The sequence below is a fragment of the Podarcis filfolensis genome (assembly GCF_964270895.1).
Source record: "Podarcis filfolensis genome assembly, chromosome: 3".
Classification (NCBI taxonomy): Eukaryota; Metazoa; Chordata; class Lepidosauria; order Squamata; family Lacertidae; genus Podarcis; species Podarcis filfolensis.
In genome coordinates, this window is record NC_139606.1 from 82,437,829 (window position 1) to 82,462,368 (window position 24,540).

General features: G+C 42.3%; 1 protein-coding gene and 1 long non-coding RNA gene across 3 annotated transcripts in view; both read right to left on the minus strand.

Annotated features, from left to right (window-relative positions):
* Nucleotides 1–6,481: 6,481 nt before the first annotated feature.
* The window catches only part of LOC310758318, a 166,206-nt gene continuing 148,147 nt past the window's right edge, over nucleotides 6,482–24,540 (minus strand). The window contains exon 2 of the long non-coding RNA XR_014545708.1: nucleotides 6,482–6,928. This is a non-coding gene — a long non-coding RNA (uncharacterized lncRNA). The remainder of the gene's footprint in view (nucleotides 6,929–24,540) is intronic.
* RMDN2 (regulator of microtubule dynamics 2) overlaps nucleotides 6,482–24,540 on the minus strand; it is a 29,148-nt gene continuing 11,089 nt past the window's right edge. For both annotated transcript variants that reach the window (XM_083604344.1, XM_083604345.1), the window contains 7 exons: nucleotides 19,251–19,326; nucleotides 18,518–18,595; nucleotides 13,439–13,537; nucleotides 12,517–12,570; nucleotides 12,345–12,425; nucleotides 8,253–8,953; nucleotides 6,482–8,017 (listed from right to left, as the gene is read on the minus strand). In XM_083604344.1, coding sequence (XP_083460470.1) covers nucleotides 8,900–8,953; nucleotides 12,345–12,425; nucleotides 12,517–12,570; nucleotides 13,439–13,537; nucleotides 18,518–18,595; nucleotides 19,251–19,326 — 442 coding nt within the window. In that variant the 3' untranslated portion in view covers nucleotides 6,482–8,017; nucleotides 8,253–8,899. The remainder of the gene's footprint in view (nucleotides 8,018–8,252; nucleotides 8,954–12,344; nucleotides 12,426–12,516; nucleotides 12,571–13,438; nucleotides 13,538–18,517; nucleotides 18,596–19,250; nucleotides 19,327–24,540) is intronic.

Here is a 24,540-nt window from a genome sequence, read left to right on the forward strand (position 1 = left end):
GGGTTTGTATAAACATAGCTTTAATTTTTAATACAGGTTTTCCCCTCAGTTGTGGATTTTGGATTGAATGTCTCTGTTTGGAGATGATAGATCAAGCAAAACAATAGATCTGAAGATTAAAACCTTTTCCTAGAAACCCTCTGGACTGGAAAAGAAGCTTTGTTTGGGGGATTTCTCCTGCGTCTAGCGAGACGGCGCTTCCTTCCTGTTGCTGAGGTTCAGTTCAGTTGAACAGCTTCAGTCTGAAGCCCTGGCTCATGTTGCAGCTTGCTGCGAGATACAACTGCATTGGCCTCTTGTCTTCTGGCAGAGGTGAGAAGGCAGACCTGTATCTACAGTCCAGAACAATGTGCCTTGTGGGGTAAACGGTGCAAGTGATGCAAGAACAAAAGGGAAGTAGCTTCCCTCCCTGAAGCTGTTTCTGTTTTAAATGCATTCTCTGTCTCTCGTGTATCCTACTAACATCCTGCATGTTGATGCCAAACAGTACCTTCTAAAGTGCGTGACAAGGATGCTGGCAACACTGAGCCCCTTGCAGAGCAGTTAATCCACTCTGGAGGGGAAAAGGAAACCTACAACAGAAGCTAAGTCTCAGTATTGTTAAGCGGGATCAGGTAGAGGGGAAAATGGGAAGAGCTAAATGTAAACAAAGTCTCTGTGTCTGAGGATGGAGTGGCGCAGGGAGAACAAAATAGACATTAGAAAAACAACTCTTGAAATGCAACCTAGTGCCGTCTTCCACAACTTGGGTCCCTCCAGATGTATTGGACTACAATTCCCATCAGTCCCAGCTAGCACGGCCATGCTGGCTAGGTCCGATGGGAGTTGTGGTTCAAAATATCTGAGGCTACCAAGTGGTGCAAGGCTGATCTGGCAATGGCAAACACTTCAAAGTAGAATTGTTTGGGGATTCGCAAATATCTGATGCAAAGGAACTAGATCTACACTTTCTGGGTTAATGTGTGAGTCGGCAGTTAGCTGTTTCCTTTGGCACTTTTTGAATGTCCCAATATGGTTCTGGGCTCAAAAGTACAGTGGTACCTCTGGTTGCAGACGGTATCCATTCCAGAGCTCTGGTCAGATCCCAAGGTTTTTGCAACCGGAGGTGCCTGTTCTGTAGAGTGATTCTGCGCATGTGCACACAGCGAAACCTGGAAAAATACTTCTGGGTTTGCTGTGTGCGTATCCCAAAGGATACGTAACCACAGGTGCACGTAAGTAGAGGTACCACTGTATATCCTATTACATTAAATACCAGAAATAGACTGGTTCATCCATCCCTACACTAGAGCTACTATATTGACCACATTTAATCAGAGGGTGTAGGTCTCAGAAAGAAATAACGGGGAGCCCCTACCTATCACCGCCCAGTGCCCCCAACAGATTATGCCCAAGGGAAGGTTTTTCACCCCTGCTATGGAGAAGAAACTCAGTCTGAAAAAGCCAACCAAAGGAGGGTGGGGGAACCAGTATGAAAAACAGATGACAGTGCACCCCCCCAAATAGTTACATTTAGGTAAGTTAAGGTAAGAAGCTGTTGCTTCTGAAAGCTTTTCCTGATGTTACCCCAGTGGTTAGGAAGTTCCTAGTTCAAATCTCTTCTTGGCCATGAATTACTAGCTGGCCTTCAGCAAACCACTATTGCCCTATGGGAATAATGTGGGATGTGATACATAAGTAGCAGTCAAGTACAACATTCCTTGTTTTCCTAGAGAAGACATGCAGGGGAATGTTTGGTCCAGCCAGTCAAAAACTTCCTGTTTCCTCCTGGCCTGGAACATCCTTCGTCTTGCATATGACTAGAGGTGGGCATGACCTTACCTGTTCAGGTAACAAAAGGGCAAGGCACGCAGCACACTTCGCTTCTTTTCAACTCTTTTCCATCGTCCTTTCGTCGTGTGAGCTGCAGTGACTGCTAGTCTGAAGTCACTGGGATTATCCCCCCCCTATGGGGTAAATACAAATGTATATACTTTGTAACTAAGTCTGCCTTCAGGGATCCAAATGTGAACTGATGATGTGAGTAATCTTTTATATACTTTACACAAGATTGTGTTGTGTTTATTCCTTTAAGAGGGATATAAAAGGGACTTACCAGGAACCAAATAGTAAGAGGCTTAAACAAGCCTGCAACCAGCTACCTGTTGTGAGGCTGGCACACCTTACAGGATTGTTGAAGGTATTGTTGATATAGCGTGTACAAATACCCCAGCAATTGTATGTAAGTCACAGTATTACCTAAATGATGGTTTAATGGTGAACATGTCTCTATCTGCTCACACAAACTCCTGCATGGTTTCTCCCTCTCCCCCCACCTCCCTGTGCAGCTCAGTACTATAGCTTGTGGTGCATTCCAAACCTGAATTGTGGTTTATTTCCAAAAAGAAAGATATTCAATCAAACTATGAGTGGTAAGCTAAAAATAAGCCAAAAACCTTTGTACAACACCATAAGCTATAGGTTGCATGGAGATCCATCAGGCAAGAATGGGGCGCATTTTCTCCTAAATGTGCAACCCAGGCCATTGCCTATTAGGAACTCCCATCCTCTGAAATGTGCATTATTATTAATGATGCAATAACAGGCAGTGTAACTCTCCAACAGTTTGACTTCACCCCAAAAGGCACACTCCTCCGTTGTCTCCCAAGACAGATGACAACAACAGATGCAACAGAGGCAGAATAGAGAGCAATGTGACCTCCCCCTTTTGTATCGTCTGTTATTTTAGAGCAACTTTCAAGCTATTTCATGCATATTTGCCCCCTTCTTCTGTGCGTAATGAAGGGGACTGGCCAGCCTCAAGTGATCAATCAGGTACCCCTGAGGCTGAAATGAGCAAGCAAGTTGTTCATGACATTCCCACATGTTTCTGCTTTCGGCACTAATGGGAACCTTCTGTACTGCTGGCCCAGCGTTCCCTTCAACACCAATTGCCAGTGCAATCAGGACGAAAAATGCACAGCTATGCACAGGATCCCAAAAGCAGGCTTGACCTGGGGACAATCTCGACCTGCGTTGACCAGAGTGGGTATGACTGAAGGTTTTCCAGTGTGAATATGTTTCTTCAACTACAACTCTCTCTTCGTATAGCACTCCTAGAGTATGTGGACACAGCAGCTGGCAGTGCTCCTAGTGTAGCGCTGTGCTCTAGTACAAAAATGGAAATACTGGGGGCAGTATCATAGTGGACAAGGTGTTTAGTGTCCTTTCCATAGTGGGGCTGCCTTACCATATTGGTGCTAGTGTTCGAAATGCAAACAAACCTGCAAAGTTTAAGTTACTAATCTGAAGTCTGAATCCCTTCAAAAAAGTATCCAACTTCTCCTATTTCAAATTTCTTCAAATTTGGCATTTAGTCCCTTGCAACTGACTCTGTGGTTGCGGCACTCATCTCACTTTATTGGCCGAGGGAGCCGGCGTACAGCTTCCGGGTCATGTGGCCAGCATGACTAAGCCGCTTCTGGCGAACCAGAGCAGTGCACGGAAACGCCGTTTACCTTCCTGCCGGAGCAGTACCTATTTATCTACTTGCACTTTGACGTGCTTTCGAACTGCTAGGCTGGCAGGAGCAGGGACCGAGCTGTGGTTTAACCCACAGCGCCACCCACATCCCTCCAGACGTGATTCTTACCCTTTCAATTTAGTGTAATCATCACAAACAAGCAACAATAAAACTTAAAAGCCTCATTATTACCCACCAGAACAAGGAGGGCTGGTCCACCAGCGTTCCCCTGGCAATTGGATTTGTTGGCACCTGGGAATGTGTACTTTTATCTGCATTATGGCTGTGCATTAGCCATACATTTAAAGCATGTTGCTTCCCCATGGAGAAGCCGGGAAGCTGTAGTTTGTTTAGAGAGTGTGAGGAATAAACTACAAATTCCAGGAATTTTCAGGGGGAAAAACGCATTTTAAATGCATGGAGAGTATGCAGCTACAGTATATGCACTTAAGATCAATAGGGACTATGTGAACATTGCAATGTGTAATAATATCAATAGTACCCACAGATCTCCCCTTGCTGGACCCTGCAGTATGAGTTACTTTGAATGGTGATTTGGACAAAGCAATAAACTTTAGCCATAAAATAAAAAGATGGCTAAATATCCCTAAGCTATATTTATTTCCATTAATAGAACACTGGCAAATGACATGTGTAAGAAATGCATTTTGCCAAACCCATAAATGCTGTGTGAGAGCAGTTAACACATGCCTTTGTATGACTGATATGGTAGATTGCTTCCATATCATATGGTAGGAACTTTTTCTGCCAGGGGAGTATTAAAAAGCACAAAATGGGTTTTCTTCTGCAATTTATTGCAGTCTGCTTTCCATCATCGAATGTAAATATTTCAAACGACAAGACCAGTTTCCTTAGAGAGTGATATTATGTTTCTCCTCTTCCTGATAATGGGAGTTTTAAACAGAGCCATTTATAGCCATTGTTTTACTATCTTTTAGCCTATGCAAGTTCCTAAGAGAACTTCAGAATATGTCACAAGAGGAGCTGTGCTAAAACAGCCTATGCAAATACCATGCAGCAAGAACTATGCATTTATCTTATGATCAATAAAGTATAGTAAGCATTGTTAACACTCCACAAAATCCCCACATGTATAACATCAGCTCCCTTGCATGGCCCATGTGGTATAGGGAAATGATCTAATTACTAAATAAACTGACCATATAAAGTAAACACGAAAGGAAAAAAGTAATGCAGACCCTTTACTTTTTTATATCTTCTGTCTACCTATATACACACACATGTGCACAAACACACATAAACATGTGTAATCAGAGCACATAAGGATGTGGAAGTCAAGCAACCTTTCACTGCAAGATACACTCGAGCAATGTGATATTTGAGCACTTTTACACACTTGGAGTTTGGGAATTATGGCTCTTCTTCCTGCCCCTGGGACTCTTCTGTGTCAGGTATAGCTTACTGACAAGCTTGTGGTCACTGCTGAGTGGCTTGCCTGTCTGCTTGGCATAAAAACCACGTACTAAGTCGCTCAAAACTTGGCTGGGTAGCTCACAAGTTTAAGATTACATTAGGTTTGGCAAGAAAGATGGCAGCGAGGCAGCACAACTGTGTTTTCTGGGTGGCTCAGCAAATAAGTGGTTCAGATTATTTTGCTCCTAAGGGAAGGAGAGCGGTACAGCCTGCATATTAAACGTGCATAAGTGAAATGGCGCTGATTCGTTCCTCCCCTCCCCCTTTTTAGATGTCTTTTGTGGCTAAGCCATCATCCCCAGGGAGCAAAATCACACAGAAAGACGACACAAAATGGATGCCAGAAGCTTCTGGAATGTATGGGAAATGCTGCTTGCTAGTTTATTGTAGCAAGTCTCAATTAGCTGTGAAAACACTAACATTATAGAATATAGTAGGGAACTATTTTCAGCGTTATGTAAATATGAAACCTATCAGTGCCTGAATTGTTTGTGGCTTTGAGCAGTATTTGTAAAAGCTATCTTTAGCAAGCTACATATGCAAATCGGCCCCAGCTATGACAGGCAAGTCAGCATTGGGAAAGGTGGACTTTCCCTACTTAGTGTTGTAATTTTATGTTGTGATCTATGGATAAAAGGCAGTTTACAGGAGACAGCTGTGTATGCACCATGTTGAAAAGCATGTTTTCCAGCTGCCATAAAGAATCATCACAGCTATCATTCACAGCACCCTTAAACTATAGTTCCCAGGATTGGCTTTTTGGGCGGGGGGTAGGGATGTGCATACACAGATTATTCAGCTAGAGAAAGAGATGAGACAGCAAGTGTGCATATTCAAGAAAATATTCCATATTCTCCCTTTCTAAGCAGCCATCCCTCCAGAAGGTGACTGGGAGGAAGCAGAAACAGTAGGCATGACACAAGCTTGGTTGATAAACCAAAACAGAAGCAATCAATAGCAATGTGGATAAGAAGCAGAGTGCTGAAGGGGAAAATGGGCCTTTAAAGCTATATTTATAAGGTTTGGACGTTCTGGAGTATGTACAATTTTGTTGTAACACCATCTCCGCTATAGGAACACAGACGGGATAGTAAAGATTTACAAGGGCAGCCATCAGGACCATCTATTTCTCTTGAAAGATATCAAATATGCAAATGCATTCATTTAGTAAGATGGTTATTGCCTATGGAAGACAAAGTTTGATGCTGTGAAGTCTGAAAGGATTATCTAATCTTAGATCCAAACAAAAATTGGTCAGATGCCCAGATTGCAACAAATTGCCTGTATTAAACTGTTTATATAAGTGGATTTGGGCAGGTGGAAACTGGGAAGGGGTGAGGACAACTGAGGCTTCACTGCTATGACTTGAAACTCTCCAGACTCTTTATGCTGCCCATGTTCAGTTCAGGTTCCTTCTCCAATACGCATAGACTTTACATTAGATCAGCCGTTCACCAGAAGCAATGCCTTGAAGCAACTCACTTTGCCACTATGCATATAGAAATATACTACCACAGCAGGCAATTCCATCAAATCTCATTTAATATTTCAATTTCAGATGTTTCAAGAACAGGATAATATGTAAATACATGATTTATAAAATATATTTCTATTTAAAATCCAGAGATTAAAATAACAGCCTCAAAGAGCAATTCTCCCACAACTTACATACTTTCCAAGAGAAAAGGGAAAAGAACAAGTGCACATCAATTTAACCTTCCATGCCTGTGCAGGCAACAAAGACTAGCTTCCTAGTCATTCTCAGGACGATTAATGACCATCAAGACATCCATTGCCAGCAGTGGATTTTATGTTTGGAGATTCCCAGCAAAGTCTTAAAAATTAATACTAGTAGAAATGCGTTTAAAGAGACAAATGCATGGTTTCCATGTTCTAATTTCCTTGGCGACATTCACCTAAGGGCCCCGATGCACAATTTATTCATTGCAGATTAAGTCTGTACAGTGGTACCTCGGGTTACAGACGCTTCAGGTTACAGTCGCTTCAGGTTACAGACTCCACTAATCCAGAAACAGTACCTTGGGTTAAGAACGTTGGTTCAGGATGAGAACAGAAATCACGTGGCGGTGGCGCAGTGGCAGTGGGAGGCCCCATTAGCTAAAGTGGTACCTCAGGTTAAGAACAGTTTCAGGTTAAGAACTGACCTGCAGAACAAATTAAGTTCTTAACCCGAGGTACCACTGTAAAAGGAATGAGGCGATTATGGATGTGTTCTGCTACAGAGAGCCCATGAGTATATGTTGCCAAGGAGAAAAAGCAGCATTTAAAACTAAAACCAATTCCAGAGTTAGCTGCACTTTTTTCAGCCCAGTCAAAACAGGGCAATGCCTGAGACATATGGCGATGCTTTAAGTTTGTGTTGTGCAGTCACAAATAAGGCTTCATGTGAACCAGCCACCATATGGAGAATTGGGAGTGTTGGCATGCCTCAGCAAACCCATCTGAATAGGAGTCTGGGGTGGCATTCAAGACAATCCTGCTTAGCATAAGAACATAAGAGGAGCCTGCTGGGTCATACTTCTCAGTAAACAGTCACATGATTGGACTCCACTGGTGGATTGATAATTCTTTTACAGCATAACCAACAATATGTGGCTGAATGGGTGTCTAGTGTAAAGAAATGTGTCAATGCGGGCATATGATACCTGCTTCACATGTGTAACTGCTACATTCTTAATGGGCTTGAAGTAATCCAGTCCAATGACTTTTTTCCCTAGGGTTCCAGACTTCATTAGAGTTGGGGAAGAAATTAGATTCAGTTCACATTTAAAGGGGAACATATCTAAATTGTACTTTCTGGAACAACAGGAGAATTGAAACACAGCCATCCTTCAAAATTAGCAGTTCTATGAATTTTGCAGTGCAGTTTTCCAACTGCACAATATTTACAAAAATGCATATGTTAGGAGAAAGTGTGCATAGAAATGAGTATCGGTTAACAATAACATACATAAATGCATTGGGGGAAACTGCTTCCAAAGGTATGGATGTTAGTCAAAATTATGCGTACAAAATTGTGTTTATGAGGAGAAATTCACACTAAAAGGAGGAGTTTGGATTTGATATCCCGCTTTATCATTACCCGAAGGAGTCTCAAAGCGGCTAACACCCTCCTTTGCTTTCCTCCCCCACAACAAACACTCTGTGAGGTGAGTGGGGCTGAGAGACTACAAAGAAGTGTGACTGGCCCAAGGTCACCCAGCAGCTGCATGTGGAGGAGCGGAGACGCGAACCCGGTTCCCCAGATTACGAGTCTACTGCTCTTAACCACTACATCAAACTGGCTGCTGGCACTCTCCTTCCCTTAGTATTTAAGGTACCACTCTCCTTCCCTTAGTATTTAAAAGTGGAGCGGGATCCTGCAGGGTGCTGCCACAATGTGGAGAACTGAATTGAAGACCGGAAAAATGAGAAACTTAGAAAACTGAAATTGACAGATGCACCTGTCCCTTGACTTTATTATTGGGATTGTATTGGGATTGCACCCAGCAGTGGCTTTGTAGTAATAATGGAAAACGCTTCCACTTGTACACGAGAAGCACCTGATTTTTGCCTATCCCACCCCTATCCACTGCAATGTTCCATACCCACTCCCCCACCTGCCTCCTCAAAAGCTGCTTCCGTGGGTTGGGAAACCCTCTAAAACATTATGGGATAGGCAGAGGACACAACAGTAGGTAACTGGTGAATCTGGGTGCATCATCTTGTGCAAGTGGAAGTGCTTTCCACTAGATCAAAGCCAGCCTTAGATACAACCCTTTGGTATTATCTCAGCCCTGTTTCCCCAAATTCTAAGCCTTCCATGGCTATAAACCCCACAAAACCCACATATAGGTGCTTTCAGAACTCGGATCTGGGTTCCCAGATGCCTTTCACAGTATCATTCAAAAACATAACGAAAAGTGCTTGTTGTTGTTTGGTTCACAGTTTCAGTGACGGAAGCAATGTTTCTAAATCTTCATCAGCCTCTTTATCCTAAAAGGAAAAAAAGGACATTGCATATGAGGAACCACCCAGAGCTTCTATACCCACTGCCAATTTCTGCATCAAAACAAGGGATTATTTTCAGTGTTCATGGACTAGGAAAACATAACTAGTTCATTCTTCCTTTTAATCATTATGCAATAGCTCATTAGAAAGCTGAACAAAGGGTGGGGGGCTAACCTGATACAATGATTTTCCTTTCCAACTTCCTCCTGCATTGAAGTATTCATTACATTACATTCTAACGGATACTAATAAAGGTTTTCATCCTCCAGTCATCACCTTTTGGAAGACTTTAAGTGAACCCAGGCATTCCTGTGGCTTGACGTTTGTGGCTTACATTATCATCATTTCTAGGCCCTTCAAACACATATACTTAGAAGTCAAATATAGTCTATTACAATAGTTATGGTTGTTTTGGATCGCATTGCATTTTGATTTATTTGGTGTCTCCCACAAAGTCACTGCTCTACAGTTGCAAAGCTCAGTTCGTCTGCATATGACCATTTCAAATGGAACCCTGTGGGCACTACATCTCCAAGCGGCAAGTTGTCTGTGTGATGTGGCTCCACAGCAGCATGAGGCACTTCTGACCACTGCAAATTTAGTGATGCTGTGGCTGAGGACACCAGTACTGCACAGACACTTGCATGGAGCAGTTGCCTTGGTCTTTTGGAGCTGCAATAAACTGGTTCTATTTTAAGCAGTATCCTACACAGCCAGGTATATGCCTGAATTAGTCTTCAGTTTTATGCAAGGTGTATTGGGCTTGATTCCCAGTCACTGTACTCTGGGAATCACAAGTCCCAACCACCAGACTGATGGGACAAGGCACACACAAAGATAATTGGAAAAGGGTCTAGCTCTGCAATGTTGTTAACACTCAGCGGGCACTGATATTTCGGGATCCGTTGACGAAAGCTTCCTGGCCAACAGCAGATAAGATGATAGGAACTGAACTCCCACAGTGAGTTCATTTCTAGCTAATAGCAAAAAAGATACACAGAAGAGGCAACATGCTGTTTGATGCAAATCTCCAGTAACTTGGTAGTTTCGTCATAAGAAGAAGAAACAATGGAAAGCAGTATTGACTACTTTTAACTCCATGTAAAACAAGAAGGGGAACAGAAGAAACAGGCCTGGTTCAGACGTCGACAGGATGTTCAAAACAACTGGATCAGATGTCATTGAACACTGAGGTATAAGAAACAAACAAATCTCCTCTGCAGCTGAGCAGAGAAGAAGAGGGGGTGTTCAAGCTCATTGCTTATGTTCACACAAGTCACGGTTTGTTAGAGTAATCTCATTACATCTGAGAGCCAGTGACCCATAATGGCTAAGAATGTCAACTATTAGCCAGGAAACTGCTATCTGAAGCCTCACCTCCACTATGATATCATGAGATGGCCTTAGGTAAGCTACTTTCACTCATCCTTGGTCCTCCCATCCCCACTGCAATATGGGGAGAATAATACTGGCCTGCCTTACAAGAAGAACATTCTGCAACTGGAGGGTCACTACTGATAAGACCACATTACAAGCCCTGGTAAGCTGGAGAGATAAAATGCAGGGCACCCTGCAATACACAGAAAAACCAGGCAACCCCTAGGAATTAACAACTCTGTGGACACATTAAAGTCTTGGAGACTTTTGAAATGTGCCCTGTAGGATTAAAGTGCAGTATAACAGATTTAGGGTAAGTGTTAGGAAACCTCACAGGAATTCTATAGCAGAATGAGCCACTTGGGAAGGATATGAAATCTCAAGCTAGGCAGACAGAGCTGTAAAGGACCTTTTAGTTTATCTTGGAGCATGAACTGGACTGGAGATCCGGGAAGACTTCAGAAATCTATCCAACTCCATAATTAATGTGTCCACAGCAAGCTTTTGCTTGATAGTTCTTTCAACAACATTAAGGCAACATAACCAAACCAAGAAATTATGTATCAGTGCCTTGAAATATATTTATTGTAATCATTGCAAATCTTTGCCAAAATACTGTCAAGTAACAGGAAGAGATGCCAGACAATTTCCCCACCTGAACCTGCTTGCAGCACTGGTTCCAAAGCTTGCACTACAGAATTCCACATTTCAAACTTCTTGCGTAAGTAAATGAGATATAATTTATCTGAATCAAGTCTTCCTCCTCCCTGCAAAAAAATGCCACCCATCTTATATTTAAGTGCATTTGTAGCACGTTTTGCATGGTGGGCCTCCGATGTTGGGCTTCGTAGCCTTAAGGAACGCTCCAGACTGCTTACTGAATTGCCTATGACAATTCCAGTGCAGAACTTCAAAATCAGACAGTCACAGCTCATCTGATCAGTGTGACTAACTGCACTGCATGCCACCCAGTTCCTCATTAAAATAAGCACCACTATTATGATAGTCCTCTGTTTAAACATAATTTCATCATATTAGTTTTTACTCGATTTACGCAGTTTCCATGTGTTGCTGCAATCAGTCACACTGGGGATGTCACAAGCCACCTTCTACTTTGCATGCAACTGCCATATTTCATAACGATTTGGGCCCAGGACTTCTCTCTTTTTTTTGTTTCTAACTGTTCCTCTAGAGCAGTGTTTCCCAACCTTGGGCCTCCAGCTGTTTTTGGACTACAACTCCCATCATCCTTAGCTAGCAAGACCAGTGGTCAGGGATGATGGGAATTGCAGTTCAAAAACAGCTGGAGCCCCAAGGTTGGGAAACACTGCTCTAGAGCACTAGAGGAAGAGGAGGTTGGGGACTTGTGGCCCTCCAGATATAGTGGAGCTACAACTGTGGCAGCACTTGACCACTGGCTGGGGCTGACAGGGTTTGGGAGTTAAATATTTAGATGGCCACAATCTTTCCCATTCCTGCTCTACATAAATAAAAGTACAACGTACCATGAAGCTCTCCTCTGCAGCACTCTTTAAAGTACATGAAAGCAGCAGAAGACAAGTACCACCATACAGACCCTGTACTTCATCATCACGACTAACAATAGCATGGAAAAGACCTTAATGATTCAGGCTATGATACATGACTGTATCATAACATCTCTAGGTGACTGATGAGGCAGCAGAAACTGCTTCCAAAGAAGGCATCCCCCTTTTTTGGAATGCTCTCCCCAGGGAGGTTCATCTGGCATCTTCATTATATATCTTTAGGTGCCAGGCGAAAACGTTGCTCTTCAACAAGGCCTTTGGCTGAATAATAGTCTACAGCCTTTTAAATGTGTCTGTGGGAAGGGGGAGTTTATTGCTTTGTTGTTTTTTCTTTTAGATATTTATTTTTTTATCTTGCATTTTTATCTTGCGAACTGCTCTGAGATCTTATGATGAAGGGTGATATACAAGTCCAATAAATAAATAACATTTAAATGGGGCTTCAGACGCACCTCTTTGGTGACTGACAGGATTGATAATGCAGTGTCACAGAACTTCAGCGCATTGGTCCTCTGGCCAAGATCTTTGTAGCACTGGATAGGAGAGAGGAGGGAAAACATCACACTCAGTCAATAGAAATCGCTGCATTATATTAAAGGAAGAGAGCAGACTAGTTTCACTTACCTTTGCCAAATAGACATAATTGTGTTTCGAATATCCAGGGCGTAGTTCTTCAGCCTGACCAAGAAGAGAAAAAGATGAAGAACAGGACAGCAAGAACACCAAAGTCAATGGAATATTTATAATAAAGCACAAAGATCCTCTTAGAAACAGTGGAACTGTTAGCCCTGGACTTAGGCCTCGGGGCTACACCACTTGGTGGTGGTAGTGGAATATCTGTCAGGCATGCAGCAATAGCAGGCCGGGGACAGAAAGACACAGCACAGTAGGAAATGGTGAACCCAGCAGCTGAGGCTGCATCTGCTTGCCACCATTAACCCAAAGTGTGTGGAACAAAGAATGTCAGGGAACTCAGCCACTGAGGTACCATATGTGGCATTGTGGGACCCATGGGGACCCAGACCCAGTGAGGGGGCACTTGAGGAGGTGAATAAGTTAAATTAAAATGGCCCCAGTTTCAATGAGGTGGAGGGCCACAAGGCAGTTTGCAGCTCAAAAAGCAGCACCAGCGTGGCACTGGGTGGATGGTCCTGCCCATCTATTCCGGGCAGAACCTGCAAATTACAGCTTGCAACTTGCACAATACATCGTGCCAGGTTTCTTTCAGTCAGGATCCTATTCACAAGCCAAAAGCTCTAACAGGTGCAACTTTCACATAAACAGCTCTCCATATGAACCTTAAGGTGTTTTACACTTTAAGCAGCCCAAATCCCAACAAACGCTGACACAGCAGATGAATTAAATTTAGTTTAGGCAGATGCGTGCAGTTACTCCTCTACAGATATCATTTCAGAAATCTTTGGCCTTTAGAAGAGCTTTGAATTTATAGCTGCCGAGAACAACTTGTTGAGCAAATTTCTTGAACACCAGCCACTTGGTAGGTGGGCTTTTGCAGAGAAATGAGGGAGTGGGAAATAGTATCTACCTTAAGAAAATTCTGCAAAGCTTCATGAATTGTTGAAGTTGGCGGAGTCCCAAAAAGAGCAGCAGCTACTTTTTTCTCAATCCAAGACAACTGAGCCACCTTTGGAAACAGCAGGAAGAAGGGGTGGAGAGAGTGTTGTTTCAGAGATGCTTTTAGGAAATAAAACAAAGTGTTGTTTTGCAAGGCAATTACCATAATAAGCTATCTTCAAGAAAAACAAATTAACCAACCCTGGAAAAAAAGCTCCATACTGGATCTACTCAGTTGTACAACTGGTTTCTATAGGTGATACCCAACTAAACAGCATTGCTAGCACAAGGACCTTTAGTTGTGCAATGAAACGTCTGCATCCTCTCCTCTCTCCAAACACCCACTGAATCTGTTCCAGGGATTCCACCAACAGCCCCTGGTGCATATTTATAAGCAGACATGTGGGAAGGGAAAAGGGTGGTTAAAAGTTCTTGCACTAGCAGACCTGTTCAGAGGAATAGTGTTTACATTTTGCAAACCAATGAGAAGCTAACTTGGCACTCAGTGGCATATAAATAAAGTATTTTCACAAATAAGCAAGATGGCCACCTCTGTATCTCAGGATACACTCCTGAGAAAAACGCTTTTATTTTTGGTCTAAAGGGGGAGGGGAGGCAGGAATTTAAAACAACACCATGGCACACCAAGAATCCACATTTAAGGAGAAGTCCCAGTGAAGACAGTAGAATTCACTTCACATTGGTCAACATGATATATTGGGTGTATACAAACTCACATATTCAAACTTCACCATAGATGTGTCATTCAAATTCTTCATGTGTTAGTGGTTTCCTCCCGCCCCCAAAGAATACAGTTCCCGACAACTATAAACAGGTTATGTAAACATATTTTGTTAGTTAGTGGAATGACTTGCAAATATACTTCTAGGATGAAAACTATCATCACATAGGAAGTAGCAAGCACATAGATCTCCCCGCCTCACTCTCAAAGCCTCTTCCTACTTTCTTTCTTAAGGGAAATGTTATTGTCCTTTTTATCAGAAAAAACACGAAATAAATGGACACTTCAAACTTTAAAATAAACTTCCCAGCAGTTTGGGGTTGTTGTTTTTTTTTTGGTAAGGCCAGTTGTGGACAAGCATTTGCTCTCTTGGAAGTGGAGGAACATTTGTGCATTAGCATCAGTTTCAGCTAATCCAGACGAAGCATATATGGCTTGACAGAAGAATAAAATGAGGGGAAATACTGCTTATATAATATTCATGTGGACCACCCAAATTCCAATATACATACACTCATAGTACTGTGCACTGATGGATCCCACACAAGGTTCAGCTGTGATGTCATAGGACTTCTAATTTTTCCATTGTGGAATTTATAATTAGCTTCTTGAAACCTGTGGCTTGAGCTTAGAAGAATGAGATGTGTCTGGCACTATATACAGGTTTCCTTACAAAATTTAATAAGAACTGACGTTGAGGGTTTCAGTTTCATTTCTGGCTGGCTTAGCGTTTGGTTTTCAGTGCTCAACAAGCCTTCGTACCCAAAAAAGGAACTGCTTGGCTTGCCTCTAGTACCTTTCTATATATAATCTCCAACAAAATTAAAGGAACACCAAAAATGTATGATGTCAATTGCATACAGGGCTTTGACTTTCTATTCTAGCCCCTGTTAAAGGGAAATATGTCCAGAAGAATTTCTAATACCTTTATAAATGAGATTTCTCAAAACAGGCCTTTTGGGGTTTTCATTATTAATACAATATTGCCAGATAGAGAAAGTCTAGGAATATCCTTTCTTGCTCTTTAGAACAAAAGCCATTGTACAAAAAAAAAATATGCTTCTTTTTATATCAGAGCTGTACATGTTACAGTGGTACCTCAGGTTAAGTACTTAATTCGTTCCGGAGGTCCATACTTAACCTGAAACTGTTCTTAACCTAAAGCACCACTTTAGCTAATGGGGCCTCCTGCTGCTGCTGCGCTGCCGGAGCACGATTTCTGTTCTCATCCTGAAGCAAAGTTCTTAACCTGAAGCACTATTTCTGGGTTAGCGGAGTCTGTAACCTGAAGCGTCTGTAACCTGAGGTACCACTGTATTTCTTTGTCACATTTGTAACCTGCAGTTCCTCCAAGGAGCTCAGGGCAGGATTATCCCATTTTATCCTCACAAGACTTCTGTGGAGGGTGCTTGGCTAAGAAAGAATGTGACTGACCCAAGGTTATCCAGGGAGCTTTGAGGGGATGCCAGTGAAAACTGTGATGGAACAAGTGAAGTGCAAGTACACATTAAATTATTCCACTACTACAAAGAGGTAGAATCATAGAATCATAGAGTTGGAAGAGACCACAAGGGCCATCGAGTCCAACCCCCTGCCAAGCAGGAAACACCATCAGAGCACTCCTGACATATGGTTGTCAAGCCTCTGCTTAAAGACCTCCAAAGAAGGAGACTCCACCACACTCCTTGGCAGCAAATTCCACTGTCGAACAGCTCTTACTGTCAGGAAGTTCTTCCTAATGTTTAGGTGGAATCTTCTTTCTTGTAGTTTGGATCCATTGCTCCGTGTCCGCTTCTCTGGAGCAGCAGAAAACAACCTTTCTCCCTCCTCTATGTGACATCCTTTTATATATTTGAACATGGCTATCATACCACCCCTTAACCTCCTCTTCTCCAGGCTAAACATGCCCAGCTCCCTTAGCCGTTCCTCATAAGGCATCGTTTCCAGGCCTTTGACCATTTTGGTTGCCCTCCTCTGGACACGTTCCAGTTTGTCAGTGTCCTTCTTGAACTGTGGTGCCCAGAACTGGACACAGTACTCCAGGTGAGGTCTGACCAGAGCAGAATACAGTGGCACTATTACTTCCCTTGATCTAGATGCTATACTCCTATTGATGCAGCCCAGAACTGCATTGGCTTTTTTAGCTGCCGCGTCACACTGTTGGCTCATGTCAAGTTTGTGGTCAACCAAGACTCCTAGATCCTTTTCACATGTACTCCTTTCAAGCCAGGTGTCACCCACCTTGTATTTGTGCCTCTCATTTTTTTTGCCCAAGTGCAATACTTTACATTTCTCCCTGTTAAAATTCATCTTGTTTGTTTTGGCCCAGTTCTCTAATCTGTCAAGGTCGTTTTGAAGTGTGATCCTGTCCTCTGGGGTGTTAGCCACCCCTCCCAGTTGGGTGTCATCTGCAAATTTGATCAGGATGCCCTTGAGTCCATCATCCAAGTCGTTGATAAAGATGTTGAATAAGGTAGATGTGGCAGTGGGGTTTACAGGAACAAAACAAAACAAAAAAACCAATGAAATTCCCAAGTAGTACAATTTTGTACTTGGCCTCAAAGTAGCCAAGACAATTTTCAAACTTGGGTCCTTTCTGGAAAATGCCTTATTATTACATTATCCCCCCCCCCCCATTAGGCTCAGTGCAACCTAACCATACTTCTGAGAGGTAGGTTAAGCTAAGGGACAATTTGCCCAATGCCATCCCATAAACTCGATATATGCAAAGCAGTTATTTACCCCCATCCAAACCAAACACCGTGATCATGGTGTCCTAATGAAAGCACTAGTGTCTCTGAATCAGTTTTTTCCATGGCTGCACTGAATCAATTGTCTGCCTATGCAATTAACATAGTGTATGGAATTCTGCTTCCCTGAGTTTTAATTGACCCCAGATTTCATCTAATTCCTTGCTTCACGTATAATTTTCTCTCTTGAGATATTCTGTCTAGATTACTTGATAAGAGTAAGATTATTATCTTCACTGTTTTGGCTCCTTTCCAACTTGGATATGAAGTTCTCTTACCTTGAATACCATTTCAGTCTCAAAGTAGGGTGATGTCCAAGGTAAAGTTAAATAACATGAAACAGAGATGCTACTCATAAATTGCATGTTCTCTTTTGTGAAAAGAACAGGAAAGTCTGGCATATTTATGTCTTTATTACTAATGGCTTTCAGGTTCAAGCAGAAGTATGCTTGGTAGATTTAAAGCTTACATCCTTTTTGAAAAGATATGCAAACACTAAATATGGGTATGAAGAAGAGAATACTACTGCTACTTTGGGGGTTTTTTTTGTTCCAGTACTTTTTAGAAGTCTAAACCTCAGTCCTGCAGTCTAGTTTGGAGCAATGATCTTCCCAGTAGCTGCTCTGGGCTTTGAAGGCACTCAAAGCAGCTTAGAAACACAGTACTCTGAAACTTCCAGGTGGAGAGGTGAGCTAGGGCTCATCTACGTTTGTCAGAGGGAGACAGACATCTTCCCAGGGCAAGGAGGACGGTGGGGTCTTGGTCCCATATTTGTCAGCCTCATCATGCATCCTGCCCTTAAGCTTTGGAACCCAGCTTCTTCTTCCAGATCCAAGTTATTGCCTATAGAGAGCTAGTGTGGTGTAGTGGTTAAGAACGATAGACTCGTAATCTGGGGAACCGGGTTCGCGCCTCCGCTCCTCCACATGCAGCTGCTGGGTGACCTTGGGCTAGTCACACTTCTTTGAAGTTTCTCAGCCCCACTTACCTCACAGAGTGTTTGTTGTGGGGGAGGAAGGGAAAGGAGAATATTAGCCACTTTGAGACTCCTTCGGGTAGTGATAAAGTGGGATATCAAATCCAAACTCTTCTTCCTCTTCCTCTTCTTCAAGTGCATGTTTAGCACCTACTGCTTTGTGTTTTGTTTTGTTTTGTTTTGTTTTGTTCTAGCAGTTGCAACTTGCCCCCTTGTATCTTCTTGTTTGCTTGGATTCTGCTGTTTTTATATTGTATTCAATTTTGTCCCTTTGAGAATTTTGAATTGAAAAGCAAATGATCAATCCTCTAAATAAAATAAAACAGATCACCTGTCACAGGCACACTATACAAACTTCATTAGGATAGACTCAGAGCTCAGTGGCAGAACTTTGCATGCAAAGAGTCTGGATTCGGCTGCCACTCAGGGGAGAGCATACTAGGCTAGGTGGCATGGCTCTCTAACAGAAAGCTTCACACACTCAACTCCTCTCCGAAAACAGAAGTAAAATTGTTCAGTGGTGCAATTTTAAATAAGCTTCACAGGGCTTCTGCTGAGTAAAAGGACTTGAGGATCACTTACTTCATAGCACCATCTTCCAGTTAGATAATATAAAAATGGGTCTTGCGGCTTAAGCTCAATAGCTTTGTCTAGATGCTCCTGTAAGAAAGAAGACCAAAATGAACTTTCCTTTGCCTGGCTATAGGGTCAAGTTCACAAAGCGGACCATTTCCCTTTTGTCCTGGCACTCTGTAAATATAGTTGTCCAAAGTCATCTTTGTATCAAGAAGAAGCCTCAAACAAGCATTATCCAACACACATGGCCTATTAACTCTAAAGTTTAGAATACAACAAGTAATGCCTTATCAATAACCAAGTAAGGGTGAAATACTGCTTTAATTAAAATCAGTAGCAGCCCTGCATTTAAACTCCATCAGCAGTGAATCAACAGACACAAGCAGACCTCAGAGTGTTAATGTAAACCAAGAGTAAATGAGGGTTGTTTTTTTTATACAAACACATAATTATGCACTTCTTTCCCCGTCTCATGCTGTTCTTTGGAAATTCAGACTTGGGAACAGTACAAAAATTGAACGGCTGGTTCACAAAGTCATACTTAAATCTTCTTCAGTTTGAAAGCTACTTCATTATGTCTGGTAGGAGCATACAAAAATAATCTCATCTCCTCAGCATAATCCTGGCACTGAAGCATGTCCCCCAGGCAGTTACTTTTACTCTAAACACTGTCTTCAAAGCTGTCAGGAGGAAGTAATTTAATAATAGCAGCAGCTTAACAAAGCTACCAAAAACATACCTTAAAGAGATAGCCATTCCTGATTTTGTTCTGCACACTTTCAAACCGAGACATGTAGCCACACATCATTGCAAACCTGAACAGGAAGCAGCAAGGAAAGAGAGAGAAATATCCAAACATTGATGATCATTTTAATCACAATAATGCCAGCCTGGCTAAGATCCTCATGCAAGGAAAAACACAGAGGCAAAACCAGTTTAAATGCAGCTTGTAGTCAAAACTGACTGAAGCCCGTCCAAATCTTTTAAGCAAAGCTGTAATGTTTAGTCTATTATTTCATTTAAGCGTTTTGATGGGCAAAAAGTACTAACGGATTTTAAAGTAATTGTTCAATAATTTTCAGTACAAAAAATACAGGAGTGGTGTTTCATTTTAGAAGAGGCGTTCTTTCTCCTCTCTCTCTCAGAGACTGCTGTGACTTGTAAGGGCATAATCTAAAAACAAAGAAGGGTTTCTTTCTTGTTCAAAACAATAGCTTTGTTCGTGTGCACTGCAATCTGAAGGATGTGGACTAGTCAGAAGTCAGTCCCATTAAGTTCAATAGGACTTACTGCTTGAGTGTCCTTTGGACCATAGCCTTAATTGATTAATCAATAACTTGTGAGTAAATGTGTAGATCCCATATGCCAAGACAAAATAACTAGAAGTGTGGGGTATAAATTGTTCATCCTTATATTGTTAGTCCTGACCCTGATGGCTTTGAATCAGTTTTGACTCCAGCTGCTTTTATACACTATTCAAGGTTCATACCACAAGTGGCTTATGCAACAAGAGGGAGGACAACATCTTTCTCATCAGTATGGATAGAGCAGTGCATGGACAGCGCAACACAGTTTTCAACTACTCTGTATTTTCCTTATAGTATAAATTCAGGGTATCCCGAAAGAGATGATGCTTTACGATGCTATGGAAGATCTTTCAAAACTGGCCTTTCAAATAATAATAATAATCAAGAGTGTTGACAGCCCTAAGCAGGAAAGATAAAGGAATTTCAACTATTTGGATGAGAAAAGGGTACTACAAACTTAAATTCCCATAATTTGCAGAAATGCAGGCAACATTTTCTCTCCAAAACCCTTTGGCTCATTAGGTGCTAATCAGATAAACTCAGCATACCATAGCTAAACGGATTGCAGCTAGAAAAGAAAACAATGAAATGCAAACAAGCTAATCCCAGGTTTTCACAGTATCTCCAAGTCTGTGCGTGACAAGGGAAGAAAGGTGCTGGGTTAAACTAGTTAAGGGTGATACTTTTACATGTAAAGGCCTTTCTAGACAAATAACAAGCTGCTTATTTTTCTTAGTGCAAAAGTCACGCTAGTTGCAATCGTATCTGCCCCGAATAAGAAAGGGGAGAGGAAGCCTTCGAAGGGGAGGTATACATTTGCTGCACATTCACATAACCCTTTGTAAATAAAAAGCAAGTTCAAAGATACAGTGGTACCTCGGGTTACGAACTTAATTCATTCTGGAGGTCCGTTCTTAACCTGAAACTGTTCTTAACCTGAAGCACCACTTTAGCTAATGGGGCCTCCTGCTGCTGCCGCGCCGCGGGAGCACGATTTCTGTTCTCATCCTGAAGCAAAGTTCTTAACCTGAGGTACTATTTCTGGGTTAGCGGAGTCTGTAACCTGAAGTGTCTGTAACCCGAGCTACCACTATATATGTGGCAGCATGGAATAAGGTAAGTACATAAACAAACTACATTTCCATTTCGAGGAAAGTAATTAGCCAGGGGAGCAGGTAGGAGAGGTGGAGGCTCAGGGAAAGGAGCCAAGAGAGTTTGGGAACAGAAGAGCAAAGAAACAGAAGAAAAGAACTGTGTTTAAAAATGGCACATTGCTGGAAGAGAAGATGGTAGCATTACTGGCATTTCTCACTTAATTTTTCATTTAAAGAGATACATGAGTTTTGCTGTTCTTCAGGGGCACAAACTTTAATTTTACCCTAAACACACACACACACACACACACACACACACAGAGAGAGAGAGAGAGAGAGAGAGAGAGAGAGAGAGAGAGAGAAAATGACATGGCTGTAGCAAAGGGCCCTTCTGAGCAATAATGCTAGAAGTAATGCAGTGGCGTAGCGTGGGTTGTCAGCACCCGGGGCAAGGCAAGTAATTTGCACCCTCTAACCCGTGGATTTGCGCCCCCTAACCCTAACCCCCAGATGTTGCGCCCGGTGCGGCCGGCCACCCCTGCACCCCCCACGCTACGCCACTGAAGTAATGTCACATAAGTGTCTTTAGATGAGACCTAATTTTTATTTGTTTATTAAATTTTTAAACTGCCCTTCTTTCTAAAGGAACCTAGGGCTGCAAAACAGCAAGTGACAAAACATGTTAAAAACCTCTTTTTAAAAATTGCAACACAGTTGCAGAGCGAAAAAGATCTCAGCTCAGGCAACTTGCTGGAAGAGGCACTGAAAGAAACAATAGAGACAGGGCCTTTCTATTTTGCAAGGGAATGAAATTCCGAAGGGTAGGTGCTACAACATTAAAGGCCTGACTATTACATTGTGCAGAAATTATCTCCTGATAACAGGATACTAAAGATAACAGGATACTACAGGATACTAAAGGGCTTTGGCCCAGTATACCTGAAGGAGCGTCTCCACCCCCATCGTTCAGCCCGGACACTGAGGTCCAGCACTGAGGACCTTCTGGCGGTTCCCTCACGGTGAGATTACAGGGAACCAGGCAGAGGGCCTTCTCAGTAGTGGTGCCTGCCCTGTGGAACGCCATCCCATCAGATGTCAAGGAAATAAACAGCTATCTGACTTTTAGAAGACACCTGAAGGCAGCCCTGTTTAGAGAAGTTTTTAATGTTTGATGTTTTATTGTGTTTTTAATATTCTGCAGGAAATAGCCCAGAGTGGCTGGGGAAACCCAGTCAGATGGGTGGGGTATAAATAAATTATTAATTATTAATTATTATTATTATTATTATTATTATTATTATTATTATTATTACAGGGAACTCTCACCTGCAGAGCATAGTGATCACTTTACGTATACCGAGGGTGAGATTATCCAACCTCAGGTATCTTGGTCCCAAGCTGTATAGGATTTTAAACACTAAAACCAGCACCTGTGTTGGTTTAGCCTGTGACTGACAACTGCTATAATTCTTTCAATATTGACCCTCCCCTCCCCTTCCACCCACTATCTGACAACACTTCACAACAATTTGATGTGGCCAGATAGAGGGCAAAAGCTCTGCACTATCAAGTTCTGACCCCTGATCTACTGGTTCATAGCCTTAATGAATTGCTTCAGTTAGTAATTAGATTCATAGATTACATTAAGAAGAGCATGACTTACTTCCTAGCACAGGATGCGTAGGTTCTGACTGTAACCCTCTAACCTTGCTGCAAGCAATAATTAATTAATTTTTAAAAATGCAATTGAGCTATGGTAAAATGGTGCAACTAAAAAGCAGGGAGAAATCAAGCTGGCAAGTTTTCTAACCAGGTTGTGAAACCTGATTAGGTACAGTGAAATTGGCTACAGCAGAGATTGAGCCTTTTAAGGTGAAATCCAAGGGACCTTCAGACTGATCTGTAATCATGTTTACTCAAATAAAAGCTCAGCTGCAATCTGGTGCTGTGCGGCAAACATTTAAAAGCAAATTATTTTTATTTTGCAATTGCGCTACTTCAAAAACTGTAAGAACCACACACAGGCACACACGCAACACAAGGTGCTAAAATGGCATTGAGGAGCACAAACTATGCAGCATCGTAGTGTACATACAAGGGTGTATGTGTCGCTACCAATAAAGTGCAGAAAGGGGAACACTGCACACATGGCTATGCCACACCCACAATGTGGACAGAACATAGTGAACTGAGCATACCAAAATGCATTGCACATCCCTGAAATGTAGGTAAAGGTAAAGGTCGTTGCCGACTCTGGGGTTGCGGTGCTCATTTCGCTTTACTGGCCAAGGAAGCCGGCGTACAGCTTCCGGGTCATGTGGCCAGCATGACTAAGCCGCTTCTGGCGAACCAGAGCAGTGCACGGAAACACGGTTTACCTTCCCGCCGGAGCGGTATCCATTTATCTACTTGTACTTTGACATGCTTTCAAGCTGCTAGGTTGGCAGAAGCAGGGACCGAGCAACGGGAGCTCACCCCGTCGTGGGCATTCGAACTGCCGACCTTCTGATCGGCAAGTCCTACGCTCTGTGGTTTAGACCACAGCGCCACCCGCGTCCCGAAATGTAGGTAGTCAATTGCAATTAGCTTACAGCTGAGGAGCAATGATTAGCACCACTAGGGTGCTTCCAGACCAGAGGGCTTTCATGACTTACAAGCTAGTCCCATCCTTGCAAGGAAGAAATCTAAGAGCTGGCAGAGCATGATTTTCCAGGAGTTGAGGGCTTCGATAGAGGAAAGTCATTTAGATCAGGTGCAATAGATTAATAACTTCTGCACTATCTCCATGCAAAAAAACCAAATCAAATTTGTTTGCAAAACTCTAAATCAACTTCTGGTAAGCAAAACATGTTCGTAAAATGAAGATTTAACACGATCAATTACAGCGACATTCTCTGAAATAAACTCTAGGACTGCAATCCTATAAATACTGGCCAGGATGTAAGCTCTATTGCACACAGTGGGACTGTGTAAACATGCATAGGATTGTGCTATAAAGTGCATTAGCCCAGTCTACTTAAGTAATACTGGATAGAGAGTACTCATCTGTGTACTTTTCCAACCAAAGCTATGAAAAAACTGATGCAAAAGCTGTTCCTCTAAATAAAAACAAATCAATAGAAGAAAAGTAAAAAAGGACAACTGAGGTTGTAAATTGAATACATAGAAGTTCAAGTATGGCTTTTTGATACGCCATATGCTCAGGAAATGTGTATTCAGGGTTCATAGCTATTCCCTCCTAACTGATTCAACCTGAAGCATAGCCTTCTCTATTGCTTCAAACTATGCTTTTTCCAGTATACCTGTAAAGACCTGTTATAATATAAAGGATGGATATTAAAAGCTACACAGTAAAATCACTAGGGATAAACACCATCAGGATAGGGATCAACATCCTGTTCCCATAACAAATGGCTGTTCTAACTACAACAGTCCATGAGTGAAAGAGGCACATGTTACTTGCTGATCTAGTATGATTCAACCTATGCAGTGAGCTGCTTGGGGATCTGACCAGGGACCAATGACTACTGAAGTGGACGGAATCAACATAAAGACACAGAACTTGCAGGGAAGACATCTCATGAGGATCAGAAATAATTGTGAAGGTTGCTAGTGATTTTTAAAAACT